Source organism: Conger conger, chromosome 13 (assembly GCF_963514075.1).
Source record: "Conger conger chromosome 13, fConCon1.1, whole genome shotgun sequence".
Taxonomy (NCBI): Eukaryota; Metazoa; Chordata; class Actinopteri; order Anguilliformes; family Congridae; genus Conger; species Conger conger.
The window spans coordinates 48,223,458-48,242,809 of record NC_083772.1 but is presented as its reverse complement, the minus strand read 5'-3'; the positions used below and the strand labels follow the sequence as shown (position 1 = coordinate 48,242,809).

The 19,352-nt window shown below is 46.9% G+C and overlaps 3 protein-coding genes across 6 annotated transcripts in view; all 3 read right to left on the bottom strand.

Annotated features, from left to right (window-relative positions):
• Positions 1-6,049: 6,049 nt before the first annotated feature.
• exo5 (exonuclease 5) lies at positions 6,050-11,885 on the bottom strand. 2 transcript variants are annotated; one of them, XM_061218279.1, is made up of 6 exons: positions 11,260-11,885; positions 10,966-11,032; positions 10,563-10,840; positions 10,160-10,264; positions 9,755-9,927; positions 6,050-8,952 (listed from the first exon to the last, which is right to left on the bottom strand). In XM_061218279.1, exons 1-6 carry the CDS (start codon positions 11,408-11,410, stop codon positions 8,461-8,463), a joined length of 1,266 nt encoding a protein of 421 aa, XP_061074263.1. In that variant the 5' UTR covers positions 11,411-11,885; the 3' UTR covers positions 6,050-8,460. The 2 variants fall into 2 exon arrangements, with proteins under 2 accessions (XP_061074263.1, XP_061074264.1); XM_061218280.1 differs by having other exon boundaries at positions 10,587-10,840.
• Positions 11,886-12,029: 144 nt separating this feature from the next.
• On the bottom strand, positions 12,030-14,410 carry rflnb (refilin B). 2 transcript variants are annotated; one of them, XM_061218281.1, is made up of 3 exons: positions 13,838-14,410; positions 13,450-13,544; positions 12,030-13,192 (listed from the first exon to the last, which is right to left on the bottom strand). In XM_061218281.1, the coding sequence occupies exons 1-3, from the start codon at positions 14,015-14,017 to the stop codon at positions 12,889-12,891; spliced, it is 579 nt and encodes a 192-aa protein (XP_061074265.1). In that variant the 5' UTR covers positions 14,018-14,410; the 3' UTR covers positions 12,030-12,888. The 2 variants fall into 2 exon arrangements, with proteins under 2 accessions (XP_061074265.1, XP_061074266.1); XM_061218282.1 differs by having other exon boundaries at positions 13,450-13,541.
• Positions 14,411-14,668: 258 nt separating this feature from the next.
• Positions 14,669-19,352, bottom strand: part of vps53 (VPS53 subunit of GARP complex) — a 22,092-nt gene continuing 17,408 nt past the window's right edge. For both annotated transcript variants that reach the window (XM_061217039.1, XM_061217040.1), the window contains exons 17-22: positions 18,938-19,016; positions 18,443-18,591; positions 17,998-18,067; positions 17,095-17,232; positions 16,033-16,137; positions 14,669-15,440 (exon numbers count right to left, since the gene is read on the bottom strand). In XM_061217039.1, coding sequence (XP_061073023.1) covers positions 15,270-15,440; positions 16,033-16,137; positions 17,095-17,232; positions 17,998-18,067; positions 18,443-18,591; positions 18,938-19,016 — 712 coding nt within the window. In that variant the 3' untranslated portion in view covers positions 14,669-15,269. The remainder of the gene's footprint in view (positions 15,441-16,032; positions 16,138-17,094; positions 17,233-17,997; positions 18,068-18,442; positions 18,592-18,937; positions 19,017-19,352) is intronic.

Sequence of the window (19,352 nt, the reverse complement as noted above, 5' to 3'; positions counted from 1 at the left end):
CCATTTATTTATTTAGGGAACATCCAGGCCAACCTGTTTCAGCCTTCGCCAGAGCACCAGTAACTAAGTAACCAGCCTCTCTTTAATTTGGTGCGCATGTATGTATGTGTACGTTTCTGTTTGTGTGTGTACGTGTGTGTGTATGCGCGCATACGTGTGTGTGCGTGTGTGCACACACGTGTGCATGGTACCAGCCTCTTCTTACAATGGAGCACCAGTGGTCCCACTTTAGAAAAAGATTAAACACACTGACAGACTATGATAGCTAATGATAATAATAATAATAGTTTAATATGGTTCTGTTAAACATTAGACACTTTGTGTTGCTGCGTCTTGCGCTTATTTGCATTACATTGCATTACATTAATGGCATTTGGCAGACGCTCTTATTCAGAGCGACGTACAACAAAGTGCAAAGTGCACACCCATAACCAGGGATAAGACCCTAGAGGGAAGTACAATTTCAACTACTACCTGTACAACAAAGATAAGGACCAGGGCCTATTTGATAATCTGATTAAAAAATAATAATAATTGAAATAGTAATACCGCTACACGCAAATGTATAAACTGCTTACCTAGCCAAACAAAACTAGTAGAGGTATCATCCTAATGACACAAGTAAATAACACAGGGAAAGACAACAGTTAAAGTTTACAGGGAGGTAGGGAGGGACGGGGAGAGGAGCAGATTGAAGAGATGCGTCTTCAGCCATGACAGGCAGTCAGTGGAGGGAAGTGAGCAGGGGAGTGTGAGTATTTGGGAAGGTTGATGACCAGACGAGCTGCTGCATTCTGGATAAGTTGGAGGGGTCTGATGACAGATGCTGGGAAGCCAGCCAGGAGAGAATAGTAGTCCAGGTGGGACAAAACCATCGCTTGGACCAGGAGCTGGGTCGAGTAGGGGGTGAGAAAGGGGTGGATTCTCCGTGTGTTGTATAGGAAGAACCTGCATGACCAGGTCACCGCCGCAATTTTCTTGGAGAGGGACAGTCTGCTGTCCATCACCACGCCGAGGTTCCTTGCACTGGGTGGTGGTGTAAGTGTGGTATCCCCGAGGGAAATGGAGAGATCCAGATGGGGAGAGGTAAGAGCAGAAATGAATATCATTTCAGTCTTACCTGGGCTGAGCTTTAGATGGTGGTTGTCCATTGAGCTCTGGATGTCACTCAGGCAAGCAGAGATGCGGGCTGAAAAGCAGTGATAGAGCAGGGATCTAGTGTAAAGGGAGAAAAGAAGCGGGCCTAGGACTGAGCCCTGGGGAACTCCTGTTGCAAGGGGATGAGGTGTCAATACTGTACCTGCCCAGGCAACCTGGAAGGAGTGACCTGAGAGGTAGGACTCGATCCAGTTCAGGGCTGTGCCACAGATCCCCGTTGCTGATAGGAGGACAGGGTGATGGAGCGATCCACAGTGTCAAAGGCAGCAGAGAGATCTAGAAGAATGAGGACAGAGGAAAGGGAGGCTGCTCGTGTGCCATGGAGTGATTCACTGACGGAGAGGAGTATGGTCTGCATCGAATGGCCAGCTCTGAAGCCAGACTGATGGGGGTCTAGCATTTGCCTGTTGTAGAACATTATGTTGTTGTTGGAACCGGCAAATCGCTGCAGGCCAAAGGTAGATTGTATTCGCATTTCCTGGATCTCTAGTGCATTTATTTATTCTGTTAAATCACTGTTTTCCTGCAGATCCATGTCCAGTGAAGCAGGTTCTGGCATGGCACAGTAATCATCATCCCCACTGATACTTTGCAGACCATAAACTGTTAATTTGGAGAGATCTTTCTCTCTCCTCTCCCATACACTAAGTCTTGGTGGCTGGGTAGTGTAATCATTCCAACAGCACCGGGATAGCTCCTTTAACAAGTGTCCTTCTCCCTTCGGTGGTTTTCAGTTCAACAGCTTGATCATTGGTGAAATTACCTTTGCATCCAAAGTCCAAAGACATGCAGGTGAGGGTCTACAGATGTTAAAAATATTGATTGATGTGCACTTTCCCTGCTAACAAAATAAAATAAATAACGGATGAACCGATACCGCAAAATGATCTCTGTCGATGTTAACCAGCCACTGTTTTTTCAGAGTAGGGTCAGCTGGTATGAAAACGTAACACCCCGTTGTACTTTGATGAGGCTGTACACTGGGGCACAGCAGTGCTCGGAATAACATTATTGTTGTTTCTGAAACATACAGGGGGCTCCAGGATTATTGGCACCCCTGATAAATTTTCACAAAAGTGCTTTAAACTAAATATATATATATTATTGGCACCCCTGGATTAATACTTTGTGCAAACACCCCTGGCAAAGATGACAGTCATGAGTCCTTTCCTATAATTTGTGATAAGGTTAGAGAACACAATTGGAGGGAGTCATTGATATCCTTGGGATACCCCTCACTTCAGTTCAGACCACAAGTTTTTTCATGGGAATTATGTCTGGAGATTGAGATGGCCATTGTAGAACATGATTGTTGTTTTTACTAAACCATTTCTGTGTGGATTTTGATGTATGCTGTGAGTCTACCTACCTACAACTAAGGCTCAGCTTCCTAGTCGAGGCAACCAGATCTTTTGCCAAGATTTCCTGGTACTTAGTAGAATTCATTGTATCATTCATTCTTCTTGTTCTTAAATAGTGACCCTGGACCACTGGCAGCAAAACAACTCCAAAACATCAATGACCCACCGCCATATTTGACAGCAGGTATGAGGTGTTTCTCCTTACATGCATTCCATGTTGCCACCATACATGTCGATGGTGTGTATGGCCAAAACATTCCATTTTGGTCTCATCTGACCATGGCACTCTCTTCCAGTCATAATTCCAATGAGGTTAGGCAAACTGAAGATGCTTGGTTTTGTTTATTGTGCTCAGTAATCCTGCGATCCTTGGGTTACTTATGGCCTCCCTCAGCATCTTCCTAACCATCCGTGGGGATAATAACCTGCCAAGTTTGCAGCCACTCCATATGTTTTATGCCTTTTTATTATTGCCTTTACAGTGCTAAGTGATGTTTAACCATGTTAAGAATGTTTTTAAACCCATTACCCAACAAGATTACCATCTGTGTCTTTTGAATTAAGGGCTTTGGCTTTTCCCATGCTGATAGGCAAAGGGATTTTGCATGCTTTTAACCTAATTTTTATACTCTTGTGACTGAGACTGAGATTAACTAAATTAAAGGAAAATTGTATTGCCAATTTCACTTTGTATGATTTTATTTACAGTAATTGTTAGGGGTGCTAATCATTTTGGCACCTGTGGTTATCAGGAAAAATTTGATTACTAAATAAAAAACATTGAAACATGGGAGCAAATGTATATTGTTTTCCTGTATGCTTGAACATAAAATATAGATAATTATCAATGTTGTTTATTATATGCAGCCTTTTTCTCCATTTTTATTAAGGGTGCCAATAACTGTGGATACTGTATATACTTTGTGGGTCATCATATCTCTTCAGCCTTGCTACGTGGTCATCATATCTCCTCTTTAGCCTTGCTACATGGTCATCATATCTCCTCTTTAGCCTTGCTACGTGGTCATCATATCTCCTCTTCAGCCTTGCTACGTGGTCATCATATCTCCTCTTTAGCCTTGCTACGTGGTCATCATATCTCCTCTTTAGCCTTGCTACATGGTCATCATATCTCCTCTTTAGACTTGCTACATGGTCATCATATCTCCTCTTTAGCCTTGCTACATGGTCATCATATCTCCTCTTTAGCCTTGCTACATGGTCATCATATCTCCTCTTTAGCCTTGCTACATGGTCATCATATCTCCTCTTTAGCCTTGCTACATGGTCATCATATCTCCTCTTTAGCCTTGCTACATGGTCATCATATCTCCTCTTTAGCCTTGCTGCGTGGTCATCATATCTCCTCTTTAGCCTTGCTACGTGGTCATCATATCTCCTCTTTAGCCTTGCTGCGTGGTCATCATATCTCCTCTTTAGCCTTGCTACGTGGTCATCATATCTCCTCTTTAGCCTTGCTACGTGGTCATCATATCTCCTCTTTAGCCTTGCTACATGGTCATCATATCTCCTCTTTAGCCTTGCTACATGGTCATCATATCTCCCCTTTAGCCTTGCTACGTGGTCATCATATCTCCTCTTTAGCCTTGCTGCGTGGCTGGATAGGCTCTGACTGAGAAACCAGCAGAAGTGCTTACTGCAAAGTGGGGGAGGAAGGACTTTTGAGCGGAGAGATCGCTGATCGGAGAAAGGCATTCATTTATTTTTAAGTTGTTTGATGGATTATTTGGCTTTTGATTAAATTCTATGGTTTTGGAACAGAGATGGAATTGCAGATGAATGGACTTTGACAATATGGAGCATGCGGTGGAGTGGGGTAAAAAAGGATGAGGTAGAGTGGGGTAAAAGGATGAGGTGGAGTGGGGTAAAAGGATGAGGTGGAGTGGAGTAAAAGGAAGAGGTGGAGTGGGGTAAAAGGATGAGGTGGAGTTGGGTAAAAGGATGAGGTGGAGTGGGGTAAAAGGAAGAGGTGGAGTGGGGTAAAAGGATGAGGTGGAGAGGGGTAAAAGGATGAGGTGGAGTGGGGTAAAAGAGGATGAGGTGGAGTGGGGTAAAAGGATGAGGTGGAGTGGGGTAAAAGGATGAGGTGGAGTGGGGTAAAAGAGGATGAGGTGGAGTGGGATAAAAAGGGTGAGGTGGAGTGGGGTAAAAGGATGAGGTGGAGAGGGGTAAAAGGATGAGGTGGAGTGGGGTAAAAGAGGATGAGGTGGAGTGGGGTAAAAGAGGATGAGGTGGAGTGGGGTAAAAAGGGTGAGGTGGAGTGGGGTAAAAGGGTGAGGTGGAGTGGGGTAAAAGGATGAGGTGGAGTGGGGTAAAAGAGGATGAGGTGGAGTGGGGTAAAAGAGGATGAGGTGGAGTGGGGTAAAAAGGGTGAGGTGGAGTGGGGTAAAAAAAGGAGTTGCTATAGGAATGAAGGCAGATGGAATTGGGTGGAAGCAAATGTTGTTTTTAGGGATGGCCAGGAAGTCACACAGATTGGGGTGGTGAAGGCAGTGAGGACATCAGGGAGGGGGGCTGTACACAGATTGGGGAGGTGAAGGCATTCATTTATTTTTAAATTGTTTGATGGATTATTTGGCTTTTGATTAAATTCTGACAATTCAAGCGTGAAATGCTTTCCGAGGAGAGATTGGCAGTACTGAGTGGTGACCCACTCTCAGTCGAAGCCGAGGAGGTGGTGGGTGTTTGTGGGGCGAGGTGAATGAAATAAAAGGTGCGTCTCTTTCTCTTCAACCGATTGACCAAACAAGTTTACATTTTGATAGCTTATTTCCATGTCTCCCGTTGATTGTAAAATGATAGTCATATCTAAAAAATATGGCCACCACCAACCAATCACAGTGGGCGTATGACAGGCTAGCAACAGCAGAGCATCAGGCAGCTTGTATTCCTCAGCATACCAATTTTTGGGACAGACCCCTACACTTTTTGGGCCATCCATCCAATATGTGTATTTACAAAGCAAAAATGTATTATTGCTTCATGCTGCTTGGACCCAGTTATTTATTTGGCATTGGGTGATATTGTCCAATCATACTCTGGGTCATGAGAACAATGTCACCTAAACAACCAGCACCTGCTTCTTTTCTTGTTTTGAGAGCTGCGACCTTGTATTCTTCATGCTTTTTTTACATTTTTATTTCATTTACTTTGATTGGAGCAGAGCTCCCAGCCAAGTGGGTTTGGAGAGAGTGCAGTAGTTCAACATTCCAGGTGCGATTACACCCCAGTGTGATTCCCTCAGCAGGGAGAGGGAGAGAGGGAGAGAGGGAGAGAAATGCCAGTAACCACACAATATTAATATGAGGGCACTCATTTTATCAGGTCCTCAGGATCTTTCACTGTGCTGAAGCCGCACTCATATTAAAGTGTCACATTTGTTGCACCAATGTGGCTGGAATACAGCATGCACGTGTATACATATATAAAATAAAATAGTTATCTTCTGACCAGAGCATGAATTAAAACATTTGCTGCTACAGCCCCATCTAGTGGACAAAATGAGGCACTCAAGTTTAGACAGATTTAATTTTGTTGGTTAATGTCAACAATGTAACAGAAAATGGAAAAAGCATTATGGGAAATGGTTCAGTAAACCAGGTCACAGGGGTTAATGATTAAGTAACACATTTATATGTTTAACTAATAAGTACATATTTAATCAGGAAATAACATTTATAGCGCAGTCTGGGTGTTTTGGCCGTGGTACATTTCTGTTCTTTTGGCTCAGTACCAATTGTAAAACATTGGATTTGAAATGAAGCAATGAAAAACAAATGAGGTCAAAATGCAGATCGTCACATTCAATTTAAAGGTTCAATAGGCAAGAATTTAGTGTTAAAACATTGTTACAAGACCATTGTAAATCCCTTCCTAGCATTGAAAAAGGCTCACTGACATGTTGACTCACCCTCTGCCTGTGTTTATAGTCCTTAAATTCTGGTTTCAAAATATACAGTTGACAGCCCGACACTCTGTACCAAAACATTGTATAACTGTACAATAATTGAAGCTCATTGGTTGAAAATTGGATAGAATTGCCACAGCCAATTGCGTTTCAACGTCAGCACATTCACAGAGAAGGGGGGGGGGGATAAACAGTGTTGTGGTTTGAAAGTGTGTGTTACTGCTATTCCTCTCTTGATCATTAGAAGTCCGAAATTACCTATTGTTAAGAGTATTTACATCCATAAAGGGTGATTTGTGTAGGAATTACACCTTTTTCATACATTGTCCCTCCATTTTAAGGGACTAAATCTATTTGGACAGTTGGCTTCTCAACCTGTTCTGATAACTCCAGTAAATTGGCCATATATGGCTGCCACAGGTGCTAGTTCACTTGCCTTCATTGATAATGTAACTGCTGATAGCAGCAGCAGAATGAATTCTGAAGTGTACATCTGCTCAAGTTCACTCAAATGCCTCGAAACTCATTGAACAGTGCTTCACCCAACAGCAAGGCAATGATCCCAAACATACAGCAATCCTTATTCTTCATTTTTTTGGTTTTGGCAAGCCTGGGTCTTGTTTTTTTCTTATTTCTCGGTCTCATACTGGCTTCCTTGACTTTCATTGTAACAGCTCTGTGTTGACGAATGTCAATAACAGACTAGGGAAAACAATAATCAATTCTAGGCAATCAAAAGCCTAGAACCAAACTAGATACTGAAAGCTTTCTTATTCCTACACTATCGAAGCAATTGAATACACTCAACTAATCAGAAACAGCCAAGAAGCTGTCCAATAACTTTTGGCCCCCAAAAATGGATGGACTACGCACACATGTACCATCTAATTAAACGTGACAATTTGCATTCCTACCTTTTCAAATCTAATGTGTTGAAGTACAGAGCCAAAAGAACAAAAAATATACCACTGTCAAAATACCTACAGACTGCACAGTATATGAACAATAAGTATAGTTGATAGCAACTTATCAATGCATTATTTAATTAAACAATAAGTGAATGTGGTCATTGAGTAAACAGGTTTTGTCTTAGCATTTCTTATATTTTTCTCACCTGCACAGAAAGTTTGATTTGCGTCACTCCCTCTGCAGCTGAAAATACACAGGCTGCTGCCTGAAAGCGGCAGACGGGGATGCTCCCTTTAATCAGCCCCTGGAACACTGTCACTCTGCAGTTTCCATCTCTACTGCGGTACCATTTAAATAACCCACAGATTTCATGAGTCAACACAATTTCATTAATGGACGTGAAGCACAATCGTTTCTACTACAGGCATAATTAGTATTGCACAGCCACGAATGTAACAGATCAGTGGTTGGTCATTGTTTTTACCCAAGACACGGAGGAAGGATTGTTTCCAAAACGTTTCTCTCCTCGATTAAAGGCTGTTTTGCACAATGCAGTGTGAGGGAGTTTTGTGTGTTTTTCAAGGTTAAAATATACTCAATTTCCTAAATTAGCTAAATGTAATGCAATATCTTCCCTGTATAAGCTACACACAACACTGATAGGAAGGCATAGGCTCCATATACCCATTCACTAGACAAAAACATAAACACTGGGATTTCAACATAAATAATGCGACTCATACAGACCTCTGCTTTCATACTCCACAATAATCTGCTGCACTGAATCACCTCTCTCCTCAAACACATATCATGTTTATACCATCAAATACAGAACTACATGATCAGACAAACATTTGAGTTCAGTGGGCAAAAACATAGCTTGCATAAAATCAGTATAAACTACTAATTAAAATGACAGAAAATGTGGGCATCTCCTTCGGCTAAAGAGCAATGACCTCAGCAAAGATATGTAGTTCATGCCCCTGATTAAAAACAGACACTGCAAAGCAGGCCGAATAGAGTTTCCGGTGATCATTGCATGATTAGTTATTTGTTGTGGTTATTGTGTGTGTCCCATGTCCTGCTGGGGGTGGCCTGTATCATCTAGGAGGGTGTGGTCTTCTTGGGGGGCGTGGTCACCTTGTAGGCGGACGTGGTCCCTGTGGCAGTTGACTCTCCTGGTTTCCACTCACAGTGCTGCTGATAGCAGCAGGAGCTGCACTTCCACACCTCCTCGATATCCACACCCCTGGGCTCACGATGACCTGTCCAATACGCCAGGTAGTCCCGCAGCTCCTCCCTCAGCTGGCCCTCAGCGAATGGAACGTCCTGGGAGCTGATGGGCGCGCCCGTGCCCTGGTGGCAGTACTCCAGGCTCAGCCGGTCGACTGCGGGCAGCTCGCAGTACGTCAGGTTCAGGATGAGAAGATCCAACAGCTCCCCGAATGTGGACACCTGAAGACTCAGTTTTCCAGCATGCTCCAGCACCCCCGGCCCCAGGGCTCGCTCGGGACGCAGGTGGAGGTGAGACATCACATGTTCCCTCTGCAGATCCCCCCGGACCAGCGAATCAAACAGCAGCTTGTACAGCCGCACCTGAAGCACACAGCAGCTTGCATCAGCACAACCAACCAACCCCCACCAAACCTGCATCAGCACAACCAACCCTCCACCCAACCTGCATCAACACAACCAACCAACCCCCACCCAGCCTGCATCAGCACAACCAACCAACCCCCAACCGGCCTGCATCAGCACAACCAACTAACCCCCACCAAACCTGCATCAGCACAACCAACCCTCCACCCAACCTGCATCAACACAACCAACCAACCCCCACCCAACCTGCATCAGCACAACCAACCAACCCCCACCCAACCTGCATCAGCACAACCAACCAACCCCCACCCAACCTGCATCAGCACAACCAACCAACCCCCACCCAACCTGCATCAGCACAACCAACCAACCCTCCACCCAACCTGCATCAACACAACCAACCCTCCACCCAACCTGCATCAACACAACCAACCCTCCACCCAACCTGCATCAGCACAACCAACCCTCCATCCAACCTGCATCAACACAACCAACACTCCACCCAACCTGCATCAACACACCCAACCATCCACCCAACCTGCATCAGCACAACCAACCCTCCACCCAACCTGCATCAACACAACCAACCCTCCACCCAACCTGCATCAGCACAACCAACCCTCCACCCAACCTGCATCAACACAACCAACCCTCCACCCCTCTGTTGTACAGACGCCAGTTGTAAAGCAGAGTTAAGCCTTTGACCCACACACCTACGCTCAGGCACGACCTCCAACCTCCACACACCACCTCTACGACAAACGGGTTCGGTAATGGATCTGAACGTTCTTGAACACACCTGTAAGCTGTGACCTTTGACCTGTGCAGGGGCAGGAAGGGTGTGGAGACGGCGGGTCTTCAGCTCTGAGAGCACCAGCTCCCCTCTCTCGCTGTAGCACAGCTCATCGATCACCCCCATCAGGAACACGCCCTCCAGCAGGCCAAACACAGGCAGCTCCCGCACCCGAAGCCCTGGACAGAGCCACTCATCATCATCATCAGCATCAGCATCAGCATACTTAACAGCTTGATTACGACAGGCCGTTAACAGGGCAACATGTGCTTAAGTGTTCATATAAGGAGACAGAGCAAGGGGACTGCAGTTTTACTCCGGTTTTATCAAACTTTCAAAGTTCCTGCACTTTCATCCCTGGTCAAAATAAAGCAAATGAAGAGGACTGCTGGTCGTGTGTGAGGGGCTCACCTGCCTGCAGGGCTGGGATCATACTCAGGAGGTTGAGGAAGGAGACGGCCTGTCTGTCCTCTCTGGTTAGCGCTGGAACAGACACCACCCTCTGCACCTCCAGCTCTGCAGAGCCAGAACACATCACATGACCCACAGCACTTTATAACCCACAACACATCACATGACTATGCATAAAATGTCCAGTCAAATTACATTTACATAGATTTTACAGAGAAAACTAACTTTCAGGAAAATAAGGCATACTACACCAAGACATTTCTTTTTCAGGGGAGTTCTGACTGTTGACAGTTCCAGATTTAAAACAGTATTTTGGGGGGTCACACCTATAACTAGCACATAACACCACATGGGTGATTACGCAGGCCAAGGTACACAGGTAGTACCTGGTGCTGGTGTTTACCTCTGCTCAGGCGCTGCCGTTTACCTCTGCTCAGGTGAATGTCAGCTCCAGCCTTCATCTCCGGGCTCTCCTGCTGCCCTGTGAGCACGTGTGGGATCTCGAACCCGTAGGCCACCTGCAGCTCGCACCAGGTCTGGGCACACACCTGCGTCACTGCCAGGTGAGTGCGCCAGAACCTCTCCATCGGGTTCCAGCCCAGACCCGGTCGCCTCCGCTTCCTAGGAGAACCGGTCGTAGCAGGTTCCACTGCGCACACGGCAACCAACCGCTCCACCGCACTGTTACACCGAGACAACAGCGTCAGACACGGTCAGTAAGCGCCCTTCAGTCTTTTGATCACTTAAAGGAAAATGTTTTTTTACTGCCAGAAAACGCGAGGTATAATATGAACAATGAAAGGTACCATTTCTTGGAGATGGAGAGTTTCCCCGTGACGCTGGATTCTGAATCCGGAAGAGGCTGAGGGTTCGCTGAAATTCAATGTTCAGGTCTTATTAACATGGACCAAGGATGACTGCGAAGGGAATAAAACTCAGACCGACTATCGTGAGAAATAACATGGGACGTTAAAATAAAATGCTTACAAATTGGCATTTAAATCGCCTTTTGTACGCGCACATACAGCTTCGAACAGTAGCGTGAGCCTTAAGAGAACATCGAAACATATACTCATTTAAATGCAAAATCATTGCGTTACCTGAGCCGAGGCGCTCCGATTGTATATTTTCCAACTCGGCGTCACTAATGTCATGTGAGCCGCTCAGTAGTTTAGTATTCATTGTTAAATGTCGTGCTGACAATTTCAACTGTTGCGAGTGCGCTATTGGTCCACGAAAATATTCGCACATTTAGTCCACACTTCATCAGTAGATCGCAGCAGCGCATCTATCTTTCATCGCAGTGTTTTGCCCCAACTTGTCCTGATAGACCACGCCCACAGTGTCTCAAACTGTACTAGAACTTTAACATCGTCATCGCGTTGATTGACATCTCAAGCGCTTGTTGTTCTAGCCGACGCCTATGTAAATCTTGGCTACAAGTACGTTTATTTGGCATTTACTGATCGTTTATGGTGGACCGATCCAGACAGTTATTTTTACAACAGCGTGTTAATTTAAATGACATTCAGTTATTTGACCGTTTGTGTTGGATCGCGTTGACAATACACCAAGGATACACAATTACTGGACATATAGGCACCGAATTTGTGTCGGTTCAACTACGTATATGTTTTGTTTTAAATGGGTACTATTGGCGTCATAAAAGGTTTGCGCAAAACAATAGTCAATGTAACTTAGGGCATGTAGTTTCGTGCTTTCGATTTGTTTATGTCGACCAGAGAATTCCCTGTAGATGGCGCTGTGGTCAACTACGCAAACAACTGATTCAATTGCCGAATCAATCACTTTTGACACTTGGCAGACCTGTGCCTGACTTACAGGTTGCATACAACACTTCAAGCAAATCTGGTTATTATTAATTTCAAAGTTTATTAAAACAGTTGAGATTATATTTGCACAATTTATGGTAGAATCTCTATACATCACGGAAAAGCAATATAATTTACAGAGAAGATAAAAATTAATTAACATGTTACCCTCTCACACGCTCTCTCTCTCTCACCCACACACACACAAGACCCTGTTATGCATAACACAGCTTTTCATTCAGTCGCACCATCCCTTACTGTGTGCTAAAGAAGTTCAAACAGGAAACTTGTTGCAAGAACTTCTCTTTACACAACTCATGTAAAAAACACCTTGAAAATGTGCTTACTGAATATCCTGTTGACCAGGCAATTTGTAAGCAGTATTTCAAAACTAAGCCATGCAATAACAAGTTTCCATCTGAAAGTTCTTTGAGAAAACACTTTGTGAAGACAGAATGAGGGGTTGTGACAGACCACATTACCCAAACCACACCCCAGCACAGCACCCTGTGCTCACATGCACCTGTGAGTGTAGGACCAGTCAGGAAATACTAAGAAAAGCAGAAAGCAGATGGAGACCAGCGTTTCAGCTTCCAACGGACCTCACTATACTTCCTCTAAACCCGTCATAACCTCACTGCGGGAACAATAACATTAAAAACACACCGTGCATCGCTAGCGTCTCTCTCAATACCAAGAACTGACAAGAACAGACATTGAGAAACACCCCATGGACATTCCGAGCCACGTGACATCAAACCAGAACATTATGACCCTGCTTGTCAATCATAATAACCCTGCCAGTTTCAGCAGAGAGGTTCCCAAGGTAGGGGTTTGTGTTGGTGCAGTTTATTTCGGCGGGTGAAGGGTAGTGTCAGTGAGGGCGTCCTGAGGCCGTTACCCATGCAGAGGCTCCAGCTCCACCCCGGACAGGAAGCGCCGCGTGTGCCTGCGGCAGTCGTAGTGCAGGTGCGTGACGTAGATGGCGCACGCGTGTTTTGGGTACAGGATGCTGGTACTCTGGTACCGCTGCGCCCGCTGCCGGGGCTCGAGGCGCAGCTGGGTCCGGTAGTAGCGCCAGGTGTTGTGGGACAGGGCTACGACCGTCTGGCTGCAGGACTCCAGGCCAAAACCACGGGGCTGCAGCGATACGCACTGGATGAAATGCCGATCGGAGTCATAGCGGACGGATGATGTATATCTACGTATATTTCAAGCACAAGAAATATACATTCGTCAGGTCAGTTAGAAAACACATGCTAACAAGCGCAGAGCACGCTCGTATATGTTCATTCAGGTGACAGGTATTTTCCGTTTGATGTTTTTCAATACTTTCAATACCAGACAACCACGTATTACTAAGCACAAAACTGAAAGCATTCTGCTGTCGTTACGCTAACACATCATACACCACACAACTACAAACTATTAACAGAAATTAAGAAAAAGGGTCATTACCGGACAACTTTCGGTGGCAGTGGGTCCAGTTCGATTTCTTCCCGGTAGGACAGAGGACGAAACAGCGGTGAAAATGCAGTGACCGCTCCAGCCTTCTGAGTTTTCAGGCAGCAAGCGATGTGTTGATTATCGCAAGAAATCAGAGTCGGTTTTCTGAATCACTTGCACAAGTGCCAACTAATACGTTCACCTCAACAGCCTACGGAAACGGTAACTTCTAGAAACCTTGCGTTTTACACCTGCCCTGCATGAGTAGGCACGAATGAAAGTTTCTACAATTTAGTGATTTATGTCCTTTAATCTTACATGTTCATATAATTTTGACATATACATTTCTGCGTATACTCACGCGTGAAAAGATCATGCAGTTTTAGGGCGTGATACGCACCTCCGGAGTCCCTCCGCCCGCCTCCTCAGCGCGCGGGCTGGTCCAAGCTGGCTGCAGCCAGGCGCTCGGACACGGGCTGGGCGGCAGTCCGGAGTCCGGGCTGTCGAGCGGCCGCCCCGATGCGCAATTCATATACAGGTCATCCTCGTACACATTCGGCAAGTTAAATCTGCCCAACATAACTTTCCTGAAATGTGCTTGAATAAATACACCAGTTTGGGGCTTTTCGGCTTAATTTGAATTCTTCCGTCACTAAAAGACCGCAACTCATTTAACGTGAATGCGTTTCATGTCAGGAGGTGTGTTAATGCTCAGAGAAGTCCTCGGCGACCGCACAGACTGTCGTTTATCTCGGGATTAATCTAATCTGCATCAGCGGGTGCTGTTAGGCAATGCGAGTTTCCGGACTCAACGACACACGTTGAAATTGTGTGTAAATACCTAAAGAACAATGCTTTCGGTCCAAGGCCATCCAAACAGTGCGGCCAAGGGCTGCGGATCTTTTCTGAGACAGAGCAGCGGCTTCCTGGCCCCGACGGTGCTCTCAAACACTTTGTTTTACGTGCAGGAGGGGACGGACACGCCTTTTTAAAGCGGACCCACCCCGACCTCCTTCCCTAATTGAAATACCATCGATACATCAGTAATATTCTCTTATTATTATTAAAATGCATTTCACCCGGACGCTCAGATGAGAACAAATTCTCATTTAAAATGATGACGTCATTTCTATCAGAAGGTTCCTGCACAAGAACTACGCAGATACCAGTTAAGAGCTTAAACAGAAAAACATTTTTTAAAGAAAAAATAAATAAATAAATGACAAGTTACTCATGGTAAATGTATTTTATTAGTGTCATGTCGCCAATAGCCTTCATAGTACTGATTTGAAAATTATTTAAGCAATTTTTTATGAACAGAAGACAGGAATTTGTACAGCAATCAAACTGGACAAATATATTAATATATTAATAAGCAGGCTTCAATGGAGTACAGGGCTCAGACAATATTTAAGCCTTCTAACAGAATCTCTCCTCTATGAACACACACACGCGCACACACACACACACACACACACACACACACACACACACACACACACACACACACACACAGCCTGAGGCACACGGCACACGCACAGACAGACACAGTCACAGAGAGGCGGCACGCACACACACACAGACGACATGCGCACGCACACACGCACACACAGTTTTGCATGGTTGACCTCCAACCATTTCAGCTTCATATTCACCAGCCCATCAGTTGACTCATGAGTAAACGCTACGGTCTCCCATTGGCCAGTTTGGGTGCCTAGTGGGAGCCGATTGGTCACGTCCACAGAAAGTGGAAGAAGATGAAGTGGTCTATGTGCAGATCTGTGCGGCTCTTTTGGAGTGCAGGGACAGGGCCCCCAGACACACAGGGGCACTCACAGTCTCTTCTTAATGAGCTTCTCCAGCTTGCGGATGCGGGAGGACTCTTGCTCTGGGGTGGGGGCGCTGAAGGAGAGAGAGGGCACACTGTCGCCCCCTGATGGGGGGGTGGGCAACCTCTGCCTGAAAAGATCCAGCATACTGCCCTGCTCACTGCGCTTCAGCCCCTTAGAGACGACCAGAGAATTACATCACATTATTATTATTATTATTATTATTATTATTATCACATATTATACTACCACCAACGGCAGAGAGAGGGAGAGAGGAGAGAGAGGGGAGAGAAATAGAGAGGGGAGAGAGAGAGAGAGAGAGAGGGGAGAGAGAGAGAGAGAGAGAGGGGACAGAGAGAGACAGGGGAGAGAGGGGGGAGAGAGGGGAGAGAGAGGGGAGAGGGGGGACAGAGAGAGAGAGGGGACAGAGAGAGAGAGGGGACAGAGAGAGAGAGAGAGAGAGAGAGAGAGAGGGATATACATCCATGGGAAGAGCATGGTGACTGTGGCACGTCACTCCAGCGTGTGCTCACTGTTTCGCCACCCTGTGTATTCCCCACTTGAAACTTTTTTAAATCACTATAATCACTATAATCACTATAATCTGTGTTTTCTTAGACCCATAGACTACCAGGAGATGTAACATGGACTGCATTTATATATAACTTATCCAAAATGCTTTTGGGGTTATGGGTTTTGCTCAGGGACACTTGGACACACCCTGGGTGGGGGGTTGAGAGCTCTTGCCGCAGAGCTCAGAGCTCACCTTCATATCCAGAATCTTCTGGAAGGTGTCGGGGTTTCCGTCGGCGAGCAGCTTGATGTAGTTATCCACAAACACCACGGCCGGCTCGTGTGGGGCCATCACCACCTGGGGAGAGCCACAGCCAGCGTTTACCCCCTTTCTCACACACGCACGCACGCACTCTCACACATATAAACGTCACTGCAGGGCTGGGTTTAACCCCCGCAGCATCCCACCAGTTCTGGAGAAAATGCAGCTGAAGGCTAACAGAAGCCCAGAGGACGACACCCCAAAACTGTGCTCACAGGAGCCCAAGGCCTGCCCACACTGCAGCAGCCAGCAGTGCTGGAATACTCCTGCCGGGATCACTGGAGGAATATTTTAGGATTTAGAATACTGAATATTAAATGTATTATGTACATTATTATTTGGTAGATTAGTGTCGTTGGATAGAAGCAGCTCTATCAAAGGCACAGGTCAGTATGGCCCGACCCAAGTGCGTAGAGGAGAGGAAGAGGTGTGGAAGCAGGAAATGGCTGCTGTATTTTTAGGTCTGGGGCCAGTGCTATAAGTGCTGCTCCTGGTTTGACCATTACAGAGATCAAGGCCAAATTCCAGGTCCAAGTTAAAAACAACCGGAAACCTAGAGGAAGTGCGTGATTGCACGTGTGCGCAGGTCTGTGTGCGCCTGCCTGTTTTCGGGAGCGTGTGTCTGTGCATGTCTGTGCATATCTGTGCATGTGTCTGTGCATGTGTGTGTGAATGTGCGTGTGAGTGTGTGAATGTGCGTGTGTGCATGTGTGAATGTGTGAATGTGCGTGTGTGCATGTGTGAATATGCGTGTGTGTCTGCGTGTGTGTCTGCGTGTGTGTCTGCGTGTGTGCGCGTGTGTGTGCGCGTGTGTGTGTGCGCGTGTGAATGTGCGTGCGTGTGTGTGTGTGTGTGTGTGTGTGTGTGTGAGAGAGTGTGTGTGTGTGTGTGTGTGTGTGTGTGTGTGTGTGTGTGTGTGTGAGAATGTGCGTGTGTATGTGCCTGCCTGTGTGTGCGTGTGTAGGCGTGTGTATATGCATGCAGGGTGTTCACCTTCAGGATCATCTCTGCGCGGGTCATGCCCTTCACTACGATCTTGGTGTAGCTGGCAGGAGCTTTCCGCACCACTTGGGAGCCGATGGAGGGCAGGTCCAACAGAACCGTCTTCAGGGAGTGTGTGTCCAGCAGGAGCTGCAGACACACACACGCAGACACACACGCAGACACACACGCAGACGCAGACACACACACGCAGACACACACACACACGCAGACACACAGACACACACACGCACACGCACATGCACACACACAGACACGCACAAGCGCAGACAAACACAGACACACACACACGCACACACATACGCAGACACACACACACGCGCAGACACATGCAGACACACACACACACGCGCGCGCACACACACACACACACGCAGACACACAAACACGCATGCGCTCGCACGCGCACACACGCGCAGACACACACGCAGATGCGCACACACAAGCAGACACACACATGCACACACACAGACACACACACACGCACATTCACACGCGCACACACACATTCACACACGCAGACACACACCCAGACACACACCCAGACACACACCCAGACACACACACAGACACACACACAGACACACACACAGACACACACACAGACACACACACAGACACACACACAGACACACACACAGACACACACACAGACACACACAGACACACACGCAGACACGCACACAGACACGCACGCAGACACACACGCAGACACACACGCAGACACACACGCAGACACACACGCAGACACACACGCAGACACACACGCAGACACACACGCAGACACACACGCAGACACAGAAATACGGCTTATGTGCTGAGGCAATGAAGGGTAAATTTGAGAGCACAGAGACGCAAGGTACTGGCACACTGCACGCAGGTGAGAGGCGTTACCTGCTCTGCTCCCACCATGCTGATTGGCTTACACCTGAACAGGTGAGTGATGAATTTGGGGATGAAGGAGCTGAAAGAGAGACATGCACACAGTGAAATTGCTGAAGGCACGTGTGTATGTGAGAGTGTGTGTGTGTGTGTGTGTGTGTGTGTGTGTGTGTATGTGTGTGAGTGTGAGCGTGCGTGTGTGAGTGAGTGTGTGTGTGTATGTGTGTATGTGTGAGTGTGTGTGTGAGAGAGAGTGTGTGTGTGTATATGTGTGAGTGTGTGTGTGAGTGAGTGTGTGAGCGTGCGTGTGTGAGTGAGTGTGTGTGTGTGTGTGTGAGAGAGTGTGTGTGTGTGTATGTGTGAGTGTGTGTGTGTATGTGTGAGTGTGTGTGTGAGAGAGTGAGTGTGTGTGAGTGTGTGTGGTGAAAGGGAACGCTGTACATGGCAGTACACTCACTTGGTGAACTTGATGCAGAACTGGGTGAAGTACTTGCGTGTGGAGGCCAGGTTGTCTCGGATGATGGGCACGTTGTGTTTGATGTGCATGATGACCGAGGTCACATACGGGCTCTGATCGCCCACATGCTCCACGTTCTGCCACGGCATCTGGAGCAACACGCACAGCGCGGTCAGAGCTACCGCACCCCCCCCCACACACATTCCTCACACACCCTACCACACCTTAACACTTTCAAAAACACCCTGCCACACACCCTACCAAACCTGAACACATCCTACCACACCTCACCACACCTGATGACACCTGAACACATCCTAACAGCCCTATTGCACCCAAGAACATACATTCTAGCAAACCGCACCACAACTTAGCACATTCTAACACACCCTACCTCACCTTTCCACATCCTAACATGCACAGGCCATAGCACATCCTAACACAAGTTGACACATCCTAGCACACCCAACCACACCACAGGCAGGAGGGGCTTGCCTTGCTCATGGCTGTGAGGGCGGGGTCACACGCTGAGTCCAGGTCCTGCACCAGCAGCTGGATGCTGTTGGAGATCACCCTGCAACACACGGATCACATGACCACACCACACCCTGCAACACACGGATCACATGACCACACCACACCCTGCAACCCACGGATCACATGACCACACCACACCCTGCAGCTCACACACACACACACACACACTGCAGCTCACACACACACACACACACTACAGTTCTCTCACACACACACACACACACACACACACACACACACTGCAGCTCACACACACACAAACACTACAGTTCACACACACACACACACACACACACACTGCAGCTCACACACACACACACACACACACACTGCAGCTCACACACACACACGCACCCTACCACACACACACACG

Coding starts and splice junctions, on each gene's coding strand:
- rflnb (XM_061218281.1), bottom strand. CDS start 14,017: ATGTTGGGCAGATTTAACTTGCCGAATGTGTACGAGGATGACCTGTAT. Junction 13,545..13,837: donor CGGGCGGAGGGACTCCGGAG/GTGCGTATCACG, acceptor CTGAAAACTCAG/AAGGCTGGAGCGGTCACTGC. Junction 13,193..13,449: donor CTGCCACCGAAAGTTGTCCG/GTAATGACCCTT, acceptor AAATATACGTAG/ATATACATCATCCGTCCGCT.
- exo5 (XM_061218279.1), bottom strand. CDS start 11,410: ATGTGCGAATATTTTCGTGGACCAATAGCGCACTCGCAACAGTTGAAA. Junction 11,033..11,259: donor ATCGGAGCGCCTCGGCTCAG/GTAACGCAATGA, acceptor ATTGAATTTCAG/CGAACCCTCAGCCTCTTCCG. Junction 10,841..10,965: donor CTCTCCATCTCCAAGAAATG/GTACCTTTCATT, acceptor TCGGTGTAACAG/TGCGGTGGAGCGGTTGGTTG.